This window comes from Falco punctatus (genome assembly GCF_963210335.1).
Source record: "Falco punctatus genome assembly, chromosome: 12".
NCBI lineage: Eukaryota > Metazoa > Chordata > Aves > Falconiformes > Falconidae > Falco > Falco punctatus.
The window spans coordinates 15,361,690-15,375,843 of record NC_137592.1 but is presented as its reverse complement, the minus strand read 5'-3'; the positions used below and the strand labels follow the sequence as shown (position 1 = coordinate 15,375,843).

The following is a 14,154-nucleotide window of genomic DNA, read 5'->3' as shown; positions in this document are numbered from 1 at the left end:
TTTGTTTTCTTTCAGAAGCAGTGTGGCATAGGTGACACTGGCCATAAAGCTCTTCCTACAGAAAAATATGCAAGCCCAGCTCATTTCCAGTGCATGATAATCATTAAGGCTCCCATGAGTGAACCTCTGATAGTTTTTTAGCTAACAATTAACGTTTAGCCCTCCTTCCCCTTTATGCATTAGGATTAAAAGGGCAATACGGAGACTGAAAGCAGTAGGCATGAGTGGTTCAGTCTCTAACACTACGGACTAAAGGGTGCAGTGATCTGACAGAGAATTCAGAAGCAGCAGGAAAGCCAGGCAGTGAGCGGACTGATCTCAGTAGGGTTAGACAAGAAAGAGGAAGCCTGTCTTGTGACCAGGCTGAATTCAGGATGTTTATGAGCTTTATCATGCTGCTTTCACTGGTGCCAGCAATGTTTGTATGGTACAGTCAGCGGCTATTGACTTTTCCATTTATTCAGCTCCATACTCTTCTTTGTTCTGGGAAGTCTGCTGTAATTAGAGAGGTTATAGTGTTTTCTTGTACAGAAGTCTAGTGATTAGAGTAAAGCTTTACTTATCAAGACTTTAAGAGCCTGTCCGTGACTCTATATTTCTATGACCCTCGGTAAGTCATTCAGCCACAGTTTTACTTCAGCTTTCCAGCCTGGGAAGCAATACCAGCCTCAGAGGGCTTGCATCAGGCTTCATTCAATTGACATCTTTGGATAAAAGTTGTTTTAATAGGAGAAAAGCGCTATGATTCACATTCTTACTGAGCCATTAATGCTCTCCCCTGGATAGAGATGGATAGAGAAAAGATGTGGAGGGATAAAATTTGCCTTAGGCCTGATACCTGTATGTTCTGTTAGAAAATTCTCCAGGGCACTAGCTGGGAACGCGGGTGTGTGATTCCTGGGTGTCCTGGGTAGCACACATCTTGGAACAGTAACCTGTTAAGTACTGAGCAGGGACTGGCAGCAGCAGAGCAGCAGCATGCCCCTCCTCACCATTCACAACCGGCAGATCAGCTGGACTCCGCTGCTGGTACTAGGGTATCTCTTTTACCTCCTCCTGGGCGCCACGGTGTTCCAGCTGCTGGAGAAGCAGGCAGAGACCCACTTTCGGGACCAGTTCCAGCTGGAGAAGCTCAAGTTCCTGCAGAACTACACATGCTTGGACAGGCAAGCCCTGGAGCAGTTTGTACAGGTAAGAGGAACAGGCTCCTGTTATTTTGGCTCAAGCATTATTTTGGTTAGAAGAAATTATATTGTTGTGGCCAAGCATGTCAGAAATTGATCTGCTGTCTCTGACATTAAAGGACTAACTGTACAAGAGAAAGGCAGAGGTTTCTCAAGCCCATTCACATAGCTCTTTATCTTGATCTATTGCATCTTTTTCTTTTCCCAGTCATGAGATCCCAAAATACGTAAGTCTGCTGATGCACCTTTGTGCTGCCTTGCAATAATTTAAACTTCATGGTTTCCAGCTCCCTTATTAATTACGCATGGGGACAAAAAACAAGAATCAAACCTACAAGAAGTAGGTTGCCTTTCCAAGGTTCTCCAGTCCAAACCTGTGCAAATTCTGCCCCTCTTTTGTACTAGAATTTGTCTATTGACTTTGAAAATTGTCCTGCACTTCCAGGCCCTTAAAGAAAAGATAAAGTCAACCATCAAAAACTGTGTTATCTATCAGGGCCCTGATTCTCATTCTAACCAAACTGGATACTTCCTAGGATTGAAAGGTTTAGCTGAATCTCCAGTACCCTAGAAACCTTAGGGAGAGTTCACACATGTCCACATTCTCTTTCCTCTGGCTCCATGGAGCTTCCTTAGCACTGCTGCACCACTCTGAGAATCACATCTTGCTGCATCTCTGCTGAATTAGATTTCACTTGTAAGCTGTTCCAGACCAAACCGGCTGAGGGCACCAAATTATCATCTTCAATGCACCAAGCTTCAAAATACTTAGACTTGATAGTCCACAAGATAAATGTAAGCACAGGTACCTTCTGCTTACTTGTCATTTATACTTACTTACCTGTCATTTTTAAGACCTCTTAAGAAATTTGTCCAGATCTTACTAATAGTAGGGAATAGAAGTCTTTCCATATTAAATCTCTAACTCTGAAACTAATGCAGGAAAGCAATCATCTCTCTGTACTTTTTTAACTATATGATTAAGGAGGTCTGTTCATCATGTCAGATGCTCCGGTCTGAAAAGTCATGGTATTCAGGCTGTGGTGAGACACAGCCACTAGGTTCAGTCCCCTCAGCTGACACCTCAGTAAGGTGTCTTGTCTTATTGCCAGCTCTTTAAACCTAAATCCTGGAATCTGACAATCAGCCCAGGTTTCTTTTTGCATATCTCTGATTACTAATAATAGAGTTACCACTTGTAATTCATTAACTATGGACTTGACTGTGCATGAAGCAAATTCTTGCAATTCCATGTCCACAAACTGCATTGGCTCCGCTTGGCTAAAACTGCATAACTGAGAGGTGGCCCTGAGCTGCAGCTCCTAAACTGAACAGCCTGGAGCTTTGGGAAAGGCAAATCCAAACTCTGCAACCTAATCTGTCTCTGTCAAACATACTTTTGTCAGGAAATTATGCCATTCTGAGAGCATAACTGAGAAGCAGATTCATTAAGTAAGGAGATACCTTTTTGAAATCCTGTTTTGATTGTCTATACTTTTTCAGCCTCAAAGGAACTGATCTAAATATAAAGTGAGGACCAAATCCTTGTCTATGACCACAAGTGGCTGCAATGTGCATTGGCAGGAGGACAGGAGCAGAAACGGCAAGCAGATTTTATTGTCTCCACATCCTACTATAACTTTATGTAGGCTTCATACTCTCACTGTAAATTATAGCACATTGCTTTTACTTACTGGCTACTTCTGCTCCCAAAGGCAACAGCTGATGTTCACCAACCAGTCGACAGCTGATCTGTTCACACTCCAGCCCTAACAGCTACCTGAGCTGCAGATGCAAAGCAGCTAGGAGCCATTATAGCTGTCCCACACGAACCTCTTTCTTTAGGGATGTTTCTCGGGGGCACCAGGGTGCCATTTCTATCATCAGGTTGTACTTAAAAGCAACAATCCTGGCAAGAAATCTGGCCTTGTCAGACTATGTCTGAAGTGTTCAACATTCAGCATTGTCTTACTCTACCATGTTGGCTTTCATGATGTGAATGTAGCTTCTCTGAACTCTTGTGCATTGAAATGGGTAGAACTGACAAGTGTTCCTTAAAGGGATGAATTAAACCTGTGATTATTTTAAACATTTTCAAAGGCTCACACCTCAGTTGCTTGTGTGTGTTCCTTCTAGCCAGTAAATAAAATAGTCAGCTCTAGATAATTGGACATGTCAAATTCTTCCTAAGAACAGGATTTTAATGGATAATGTAAAGTTCTTTGTCATACTGAAAAGAAACTCTGCTGACACTTCAGTCATGAGATCACATGTGACAATACCTAGCAGCCCTACCTGATGGGCTAGACCAATGCTGTGGGAGATTTTGCTGAAGGAATAACATTAGCTATTGAACTTACGATACTCAATCCACCAGCCCTGATCAGCTAATATTGCAGAACCCATGACAAATTAGATACTTTGTATGAATATGTTCATCAGATAAGCAGTCCTGGTAGTGGTCAACATTTGAATTGAGAAAGAGTATCTTTGGTCTCCTACTCCTGGAACCAACTAAAGCTGGAGTTGCTGTTGAATTTTTCTCATGTCTTGCATCATACAAAAGTCTCTAGAAGAAATGAACAAGTAATTCCTTCAGGCATTTGGCAAAATTATGAAGGCTGTGACCTGGTTTATAACAAATAGAGACTCTTGAAACCCCAGCTGCTGAGCAGAGGGCAACCAGTCTCCTTCAGAGAAATCCTCAGGGAGAGCAAAGGAACACAACCTTCACTAAGGCAGCTAACAAGATTTGATACATAAATAGGAGCAGCATTTCTTTTGCAGAGAGGGGTTTTGGTCATCTGGTGAGAGCTCTCTGGAATAGCATAGAATATTTCGTTAGCTAACTTTCAGACTAGGAGAAGCCTAATATTCATTGAAAAATTATTGGGAATTCATGGCCCAAAACAGAAATTCATCCTCACTAGTACTTACGTGGAGGAAACAGAAACAAGCATGTTCCCCATGCCCCTCCCCACAGACACAACCATACATTTACACATACCCAAATTAAAAACTGGACTGTGATAACTAGACCAGGGAAGGAGAGAAGAGGAACTGCCATTATTTTTTTTATGGCATAACCTCAATTTCTTTTCCCAGTTTGATCACTCTGGGGACTCCCTCCACTGCCTTCCCCTTAGCCTTCAGCTGCCTATGGAACCTATCTTACTTCACTGGCCAGTTGTCCAGTGACAAGAGTTCAAGTTCCTGGCCAGCTCTATTTCCAAGTTTTGACATGTCAGCACAAGGCCATTTCAGTCAAACTCTACCCTGTTACCTATACTTTTTACTGCTTTGCTTGCTCAAGTTGGAAAGCAATATTTATTTCTCTCTTTTTTTCTGACATTCTTCCTGATTTGGCCTAATGGCTTGCTCATCTTTGTTCCTTTGACCTCTTCTGCCTCAGGTCCTCATGGAAGCATGGGAAAAAGGGATCAACCCAGAAGGAAATTCTACAAATCCCAGTAACTGGGACTTCAGCAACTCCTTCTTTTTTGCAGGAACTGTTGTCACCACTATAGGTGAGGTACTTTCTTTCCTTATAAATTGGGGTTTCCTCCAGCTGTCTGTAAAGCCCCCAGAAACATGTGACTGGTGCACAGAATACATCTGCAAGACAGTCCTGACTACTGTGGGTTATGGTTTTCTATTGGTTTCCATTTATACCTGTTATTCTTGTGTATCCAGCATATTATACCAGCAAAAAAATCCAAGTGCCTGCCTGGTACATGCAATATCATTTCATACATGCACAGCTCGTCTTGAGGTTGCTTTGAAGCACTAAGTTGCACTCACCCCGAAATCAGAGGCCTATAGAAAATTACAATAGTCTTTCAAGTGATATTTTCGTGTTAAATTTTCTGTTAGTAGTAGTGAATCCACAGAGCTCCATCGTAAGATATGGTAATTTGCAGGGAGATTTAATTGCAGGAAATCATAGGTCCGCAGGTTCCTTAGCGTAGTTGAGCTTCCAAGCCTAGGAACTTCCCATGATGGCCTGCAGCCTTCTCATGTAGCTGTTTTCTTCTTTTTTTCTAGGTTATGGTAACCTGTCCCCCAGCACGGTGGCAGGGCAGATCTTCTGTGTGTTTTATGCCTTATTCGGAGTGCCCCTCAACCTGGCCTTCCTTAACCAGCTGGGAAGAGGACTCAATGCCCACCTGATGACCCTGGAAAGATGGGTGCAAAAGCCAGGCCGTGCCCAGGTACAGTGTCTATCTATCATTTCTTTCCACTATTTTAAAACTAATTAAAGTACTCTTCTCAGATAGGTACTGTAGCAGCTAGATTGGATTTCCTTGTGCGTGCCTACATTTTTCTGAAGCACAGCAATTACAGTCCCCTCTATATCAGAAAATTGATATACTCTATTGATCTACAATGGCTTTAAAGCAATTTGCTTTAGGGACTCTAGATATACCTTTTTAAAACCCAACTCAGCAAAACTGTTAAGCAGTCATGGCCTCAGTTTGGAGCAGGGTCCTTAAGCTCTGGTGCCCTTAGCAGAATAAATGCACATGCACACATTGCTGAATCCAGCTCCTTTTATCTAGCCCATGCTAGCATCTGTCCAGAATCTAGCTCTACACTGTGGAAAGGCAACTTGTTTTTATTGGCCTGCTAATTTGACTTGAATTACCTTCCCTGATTGTGCCAGCTATTTAGCACTTCCTTCCTTTTCTTTTCTTGAAATGTAAATAAATACTCCTTCTCCTTAGTTCTAGTTTATCGGTGAGTCATTGAACTAGACCAGATGTACTGGAATAAAGACAGCGTTGATAACAGAAAAGACATGAAGGTCGTTCATAACAAAGCTAGTACACGTTTATGGATAAAGGTTCAATTAATTGATCCCTTTTGTTAGGGAAAAGGGAGAGTAGGTGTGTTAGATATGTTGAAACATTTCAGAGTTCTTGCACAAGTTTTTTTCTCTTTTCAATTTGTAAAAACCTCTGAGTCACTGCATCCTTTACCTACTGGTATAGCTGGGAAAGCTATAAAGGTGCTGTCAAATGCAGACTTGGTTTATATGAGCAAGAAGTTCTTTAGCTGCATAACCTACGTCTGTTCCCCAAATACATGCAGCTCTACCACCAGCAGGATTTTCATGCTAGTATAACTGCATCTTTCCTGAGATTTGCAATAGCACCTCAGGGGGGTGATCTTTTTTTTTTTTTTCTTTTCACTTCCTGAATTAACAACTTATTTCTGGCAGAACTCCTATGATCAGACAAAACTTTGGACCTGTATCTGCTTGTTCACTCTGAGAAGCCTCATCATCTCCTTTTAAACACAATTTAGTCATGCTTTTGGAAATTAATTGCAGTCGGTTCTTCTTCATTCCTGACTTACTGTCCCTTATGTTATAGGTTTGTACCAGAAAGTTCCTAAAAGCCAGAATAAAAAGTAATATTGTGCATTTCAACATAAAATTTTATGCAAACTTCATTATCTAATTAAATGCTATCACACTTCCTGAATGAACTAAATGAGAACAGATATCAACTATAACCATGTCAATCAGTAATTTTTAAAGTGCTTTGCAAATGAGGTAAGTATTATTATACAGCTAGAGAGACATGGTACATAATCTAGAAGTGATTTGTCAAAGTCAGTCACCCATTAGGCTCACGCCAAGTCTCTCAAGCTCACCGGAGTATTTCACGTGTGAGCAGAAAGAGAAAGAAAAACATGATACCTGGGCCTTCTACTTTTTATAGAGTGGTTTGGCTCTTCATCCAGTCACAATAGACCCATGCATAGAAAAATCATACTCTGGTTTGAATGCCCTTGAGGGCATTTTTAAACAATTGCAATGAGTTTGCATTAGCCCACACATCACTAGTCAAAAGTTCTCTAGACTGTGTAGCCTGGAAATCCATGAGTTCCTGATCCACAGTGCTAAACTCCTAAAATCCCCTGTCATGACCCATTCCCTGACCATTCTGTGTACCTATCTATTGCAGCCACATATGCTGTAACTGTAACTTATCTCCCAGAAGGCAGACGTTTGTACTGAGAGACACAGATCTGCCCTGTGCTGACAGAAAACAGTTCTGCTCTGAACGCTTGTAAGTGAAAAATAAAAGCAGGCAAACTGACTTCACTTAGATTTCATCCAAACATATTTTTGGCTGAGCTCTTGCAAGCCACTATATAAATCTTTGGAAGCAGCCATGGTGAAGAGAACCCTAATTTGTTCTTGCCAATCTTTCTATCACGAGTTATGCAATACTTGGTGATTTTTGCTCAAAGACAGGAGCCAACTGATTACAAGAGCATCTCCACTTGAACAGAAATAGTGAAGTGAGTATTTCATTCCTATGGTTTCCATAATAAGTTTGAAAATATGATTTGAACATACTTAAAAACTCATTGCAAAGAGCTTTAAAAAAATCATCCTTTCTTTCCTGATTTTGACATTTTTTTGATTCGGGATTTGATACAATATTTATGTGCAGGATAAAGAGTGAGGTCAGCCTGTAGTGTATGAAAGCGTTGGCTTATCCTTCCTTTTTTGGATATTGCTGCCAGGTGGAGTGGGTTTGTGATTCAAAAGCAAAACAGACCTAGCAATTTCCACTAGACAACTTCTCAGTGCTGTTTAGCTGCCATCTTTCTTTTATCTTTCAGGTGGTTCAAACACTGGCAGTAGCCATCTTCCTGACTGCTGGGACCTTGCTTTTTCTAGTATTCCCACCATTGGTCTTCAGTTACGTAGAAGGCTGGAGCTACGGAGAAGGTTTTTACTTCACCTTCATCACTCTGAGCACCATTGGATTTGGGGACTACGTAGTAGGTAATAAAGAAGGTGAACTGGATTGAGCTTTGCTGAAATTAGTTACTCTAGTATAAAGCTAAATACAGAGAGCACAGATATCCATTTCACTGTAAATGTGCTACAACAGCGAGCTGAGCCAGACAGGCAATACTGAGCTAATACATTAAACGGCAGATGCATTTTTCCCTTGGCAGCTAAGCTGAGAGTCACCAAACTCTTTTCAGGTATGCCACTGAACACCCATTGAACAGTGACTATATCCAAACTGGTACGAATGTGATCCATGAGTGACAGGTGAAATATAAATGAAATCTCTTTGTCAGCATTAAGCCTTTGAACCACCCTCTCCTAACAGTGATCTGTTTCAGCAAGTGCCTACCATTTCCCAGTAAGTGATCAGTACTTACAAGGCGGAGAACATTACCAACAACCCTGGGATGCCTGTGAAAGAAAACAAAGGCAGTGAGATTCCGTAGCCTTTAGAGATCTAGGATGAGACATAGCAGAGACACGTGAAGGGGTATTTTTCCACCCACTTATCTGAACAAATGTTCTTAACAGATTATGTATAGTGTGTTTATTTGTTAAAAACACTAGGGTCTGTTACATCACAAGTAGTACTATTCCTCTCCTAAAGGCCCTAAATATGCCCCCAAAGGAGATAAAAACCCATTCCTTGCTGAATCTGGGCACTGTGGAATTTCATGATGATCTAGATGACAGAGACTAAATGGATAGCTGGAGTGCTGTCCTGTGCCTGTATCAGCTGCACCAATTGTGCCTGCTATGAAAATATAAACTGAGGATTAAGATTCCCATAACCACTTACCTAAAATGGCTGCACTTCCCATATGATATTCTCCAGGTGATTTTGAACCCTGGTTAGTGAGGTATATCACCCTACAGAAAGCAATCGCTATATCACTGAGGTAATAAAATGTATCTCTCTAAATCACCTGAGGTCCCTGGAGTATCTCTTGAGTAAAATATGGCCAATATGGATTCAGCATTGGTTTTCCAAGATGATTTTTTTCTTTGTCAGTGGCTAGGAACACTCAATTTTGCACATCCCTGATTAACATTAGATACAACTATTATTACATAACCTCGGCTTCAGAGTTTTGATGCCAACTGGGCTAAGCTTAACCGGATTGTTGGAACACAAAAAAAAAAAAAAAAAGAGAGAGAGAAAAAAAAAAGAAGAATGCTCATAGATCACACCAACTTGTTAAACATATGCTTTTTCAGGGGGTGGAGAGGGTGTATGAGTATGTGTGTTGTTTGGCAGACCAAAGCTGTCAAGATTAACATGCAAAGTTTCCTGGATTTTTCAGGCACAAACCCCAACAAGCACTATATCCCAGTGTACAGAAGCCTAAGTGCAATTTGGATTGTTTTTGGCTTGGCCTGGCTGGCTCTGGTCTTCAATGTGGGAGCTGACTTGATGGAAAAATTCCTTCAGCTAAAGTGGCACAAGCCTGGCTTAAGCTTGGCAGAAGGAGCCACCACCAAATTGGAAGATGAACCTGAACAACCTAGAATCCACATCCCTAGCTGAGCAAGGTACACAGAAAGCAGTCTTGAAAACCTATCTTTTATCTATATCTCACGCTAAGCAGGCCCAGTGGATAAAGGACTAAAGTGCAGGTTGTGGACTGTTTCCTAAGGAGTAACGTTTCAGATGCATTGGAATTTCCACACACTATGCAGGCATCAGCCAATTACAACCTGCAAAGAAGTAGCACGCATGGTAAAACAACTGTCCCAGGATTCATTTTACACTTCTCACTCAACAAAGGCAAATTCCCCTGAAGTAATCAGTTATTATCCTCTCTCTTTCTCTAGTGGAATTCAGTTCTTATGGTCACTTGTTTTCAAAAAATCCAGAGTGACTGCCTCTCAGCTCCAATAAGAAGCCATGTCACCAAGAATCTCAAGTGGAAAAAGTCAGGTACAGAAATCTTTCTTCATTTCCAGTCAGAAAACAAACAAAAACATAGAGGAATATCGACAGTAATGACCATCTGCTTAATGACATCCATCCAATTAAGATTCATTTGATACTGTCTGAAATCAGCAGCTTTCATATAAAATGATAACATTTCTTTAGTTCCTGGGCTAAAATGTTTCTCTCTTACATTGTGCAGAAATTATGTGTCTCTCCAGCACTGCCTGGACTGTTACAATTCATTTCAGAACAAACTGACAGCTCAAAGCAGGTCCTTATCCTTAACACTGTTCATTTCACAGCCACTTGAAAACAGCACTTTAAACTAAATCTAAATGCATGCAGACTTTCTTATTTCCAGCCAGATCACAAATGTTACTTGAGTCTGGCGTTTGCTTTGGGCCAGTTCATTGAAGAATTATCATGTACCATACAGAGCTGGTGCTATCCATTTACCTCTAAATAAGGCTGATGAGAGCCTCTCGTGTTAAATCTGATCCTCAGTCATCTGCATAGTGTCACCACGAGAAAAAGGGAGTTTGGTTTTATCACAGTTATTGTAAGTCAAAAGTAGCAGCAGCCATCTCCAAAGAAGCAGAAAAGCCAAAGGACATGTAAGTACTTAATAACAAAGTAGTCACTGAGATCTAAAACCGTAGTCATACTCTGTATTAAAATAAACTATAGAAACTTGATAAAACAATTATCCTTTCATTGAGTTCCATACTAGATTGTTTATAACCATCACTAACACATTCCATGGGTATGCATGTAATTATGTACATACTGCTATTTATTCAGTATGTTTATAACTCACAGTAACCATCAATTAATCCTCTTAGACTCACTTATAAGTGAAACTTAATGTAAAGTGTGAGTGAAATATGACTAGGCATGTATGGGATGTATGGGCATGGCTGGCAGGCTGCAGTAACATCAAACTTTCAGCGCCTGCTTCGATTTTGGGGGAGTGTCCGTAAAGCATGTGGGGACGTGTGTAGGTCACATCTCTTCCTGCATGCTTTCTCTGCTAGGTTTTTACTTCTGAAGAGGGTTGTTCTTACATCTAACTTGGTGCTTGTTTTCTTTGCTAGTTGCTGACTGCTGCATAGTACAGTGTGGCTGCTCAAATCTGAGATGCTGGCATATAAGAATGCCAGCTATGGTTTATTCAACTCATTTCAAAACTGAGTTTTAAAATGCTTATCCCATCTAAGATTTCCCTCATGTCTTACCACTAGCTACCTCACAGATTTTATCTCCTCAGTTTTTGCACTGATCTTTTTCTATGCCCTCAGCTATTCCTATAAATGTGTGCAACAGCTTTCTTTGTAGCCTCTGTCACAGAGAGCAGCCAACTCTCTCCTGTCCCGCTTTTTGTATCTTTGCAAATCTCATGGGAAGTCTTCCCTCTCAGTATTGTCTATTCTTTGGACATAACATTTGCACATGCACTTGTTAACATCGTCACCATCACTGTACTCTGTACCTGCCTTGTGTCAACACTACAAGACATTTCAGGCCTGTTTGTATGAAAGACAAAAGTAAAGTTCTGCTGACTTTTGCATCTAACCTCTTCCCTTCACCTTGCCTTTTGCCATGCCTTCCTTACTTTATCTAGCCACAGCCAGCCACAAAACATGCGTTAGTCTAAAGGTGATCCTATGCAGTGTTTTACATCATGCTGCATGCCATAAAAAAAGATAATGAGGTTTATTATAGAAAGCATGCATGCACCATTTACTGGCAAAGTGTTTGTTAAAATCATTCTCACCTGAGATCTGAGAGCAGGGAGTCTGCACTGTTTTTACTGCAGTCCAGAAAATTGCTCCTGTATCTGATACCGATTGTGCAAAGTAGCAGCATGGTGAGACTATCTTCTGAATTTTTTGCTACTGCTACTTTTAGTAAGGCTGAGAGTAGCTGCAGCAGCTCTCAAGCTGTCTGCCGGAAGACTCAGAAAGACACCTTAAATCAAGCATATGGCCATGCTGGAACAGAAGAGAGAAAGCTACTGATGACCTCCCCTGTGTTACACAAGTGATAGAAATTTCTTGCTCACTTTGTCAAGTTTTCAAGATCCTGAAAAGATCCAAAAGATCATGCACATGTGTAATCAAAGTTACTTTGAGATACATGCTGGGAGCACTGGCCAATTTCTTGAGCATGAGTGGATCAAGTGCTTTCTAGCACCCTTCCTCCCTCTAACAAAAATGAAGTCAACAAGTATCAACTGATCAGCTAAGAAAAATGACTTGGAAGAACTGTGCAATCACAAGGGCTTGCTAGGAGACAGAGGAGTGCACAAAAGGGACTCTTCTGCTCTTTTATTAACCCATTTTACCAGTGGTGCAATCCTGCACAGCATGGAGATCACACAACCTGCTACAAGATGCTCAGCTCAGATCCATGGAAAACTGCAGTTCTGAAGCCTCCAAATGTAGCTCTGCAGCCTGTGGCAGAAGTGATGGCCCAGGCACGGTCCATCTGTGATTTGGAAAAGTCACACATTGTCCTGAGCAGCTACCACCTGTAGTCCAGGGCAGGGCAAGAAGCAAGTGTCCTTCCAGGCTTGCACTTACCCTCTAAGCCTACTTAGCAGGCCCTTCCTCATCCTCAGATATTACTGGTACCTTCCAGACAACACCAAAATATCATCTGCAAATATTTGAGCCGTTCTCTGTGGAGGTGTAAATAGAAGGCTGACACACAAGTGACATTTCTGAGTATATTCAAGAAAATCAGCCATTAAAATATTATACGATTCTGTGAAGATTTGTGGTGAATATTGATCCCTTCTAGCACGCATGTGGTTGATGTCCCGGGTTATCCCAGTCTTGCTTGTAATTACAAACACTGAGTCTTACCTGTAATTTTTTTTACATATTTTATCTTTAGTATAAACATTAAATGCTGTTTAGTCCATAGTGTTTCAGGTTGGCTATACCTAGCGTGCTTTGTATAAACTATCTGATTATAATGCAGCTAAAATATCAAAATGAAGCTCAGAAGTATCTTTTTCCTGATCTTATATGAAAGAGGAGACTTGAGTACATATACTTTTTAGTACCTTTGCATCTTCTCTTTCTTATATATTTTTATAGAAGCCTTTTTTCTTTTCCATTTTAAGCAGAATGATATCTTGAAACTGGAATTGGTCTATCCTTTACATTTTTTTTTTCATCTTGCCAGTAAAACCATGAGTTTATGTAGAAGAATGAAGGTAGTTGGTTGATTAGCATTGATATATGTGGCTGTGGCCTTGCCTCAGAGGCAGTGGGTTGATTGACATGGATGATGTGCAGCTGTAGCTTGTTCCCGCTAAGTGGTTAAACAGCCCTGAGGATGGGGGTGGTGGGATGTGTCAGATGGAGGAGGAGCAGTGTGGTCTGACCTCTGGAGGAAGGCGATACAGTACAGGCGGTAGAATCTGACCAACGGTAAAGCCTTGTTGCAGTTTATTAGTTTGATTGTGCTGCAACAATTTGTGCCCTGTGTGAGGCCCTTCAGATTATGAGACAGTGTAATGAGCGGTGACAGCAGTAATGGCTGTGCCAGGGGACATTTGAAGTTTTGAACAGTGATGGCAGTGCCCAAGGTATTGGAGACAGGTGAGGATAGCCTGTGATCCAGATCACATTGAGATAGGCAGAGAGAGCCTGGGGATCTGGATCAGACACTGGTAAAGGTGAGCCGTTGGGGTCAAAGAGAAGGAAGCCTGACTGCTGTGGAGTTAAGAGGCTGAGGGCAGTAAGTGGTTGGGCAGCTGAGGAAGAGAGATGAGGAAGAAGCAGAGAGAAGAGAGAGAGTGTGGCCTGGATGAGGAGAGACTAGGAGAAGGCAGCAGAGGGACTGGCATGAAGAGTATCTTGGTATGTGATGGTAAAAGACCTTGTTGTGGCTGATAGTTTTGATAGTGCCGCAACGAGTTTATGCAAAGCACCTCCCAGAAGAACATAAACTAGCACATTATCAGAGCTATTCCAGTGATACAATACCTGTTTGAAGGCTGACTGATTTGTCATAGCATGGACATTCCTCAGCAAAGAAAAAAAACCAAAACCAAACCAAGTCAACACAGGGCAGTGTGAGAAGGCTTTACCATCTGACGGAGTACAAAGGCATTGTGTTCAGAAGTTCACTGGGCTTATTCCCCTTTATCTCATGTGCTGCAGCAAAGCAGGTAAACTGCAAACTTTTTATATGCTCAGAGTGATTTGCTTGGGTTTGCTGCT

General features: G+C 41.4%; 1 protein-coding gene across 1 annotated transcript; it reads left to right on the top strand.

Moving 5' to 3' along the window:
* Positions 1–963: 963 nt before the first annotated feature.
* On the top strand, positions 964–14,069 carry LOC308071859 (potassium channel, subfamily K, member 16-like). The gene is made up of 5 exons (XM_080407907.1): positions 964–1,191; positions 4,597–4,711; positions 5,229–5,395; positions 7,824–7,989; positions 9,306–14,069. The coding sequence occupies exons 1-5, from the start codon at positions 979–981 to the stop codon at positions 9,527–9,529; spliced, it is 885 nt and encodes a 294-aa protein (XP_080264033.1). The 5' UTR covers positions 964–978; the 3' UTR covers positions 9,530–14,069.
* The last annotated feature ends 85 nt before the right edge of the window (positions 14,070–14,154 follow it).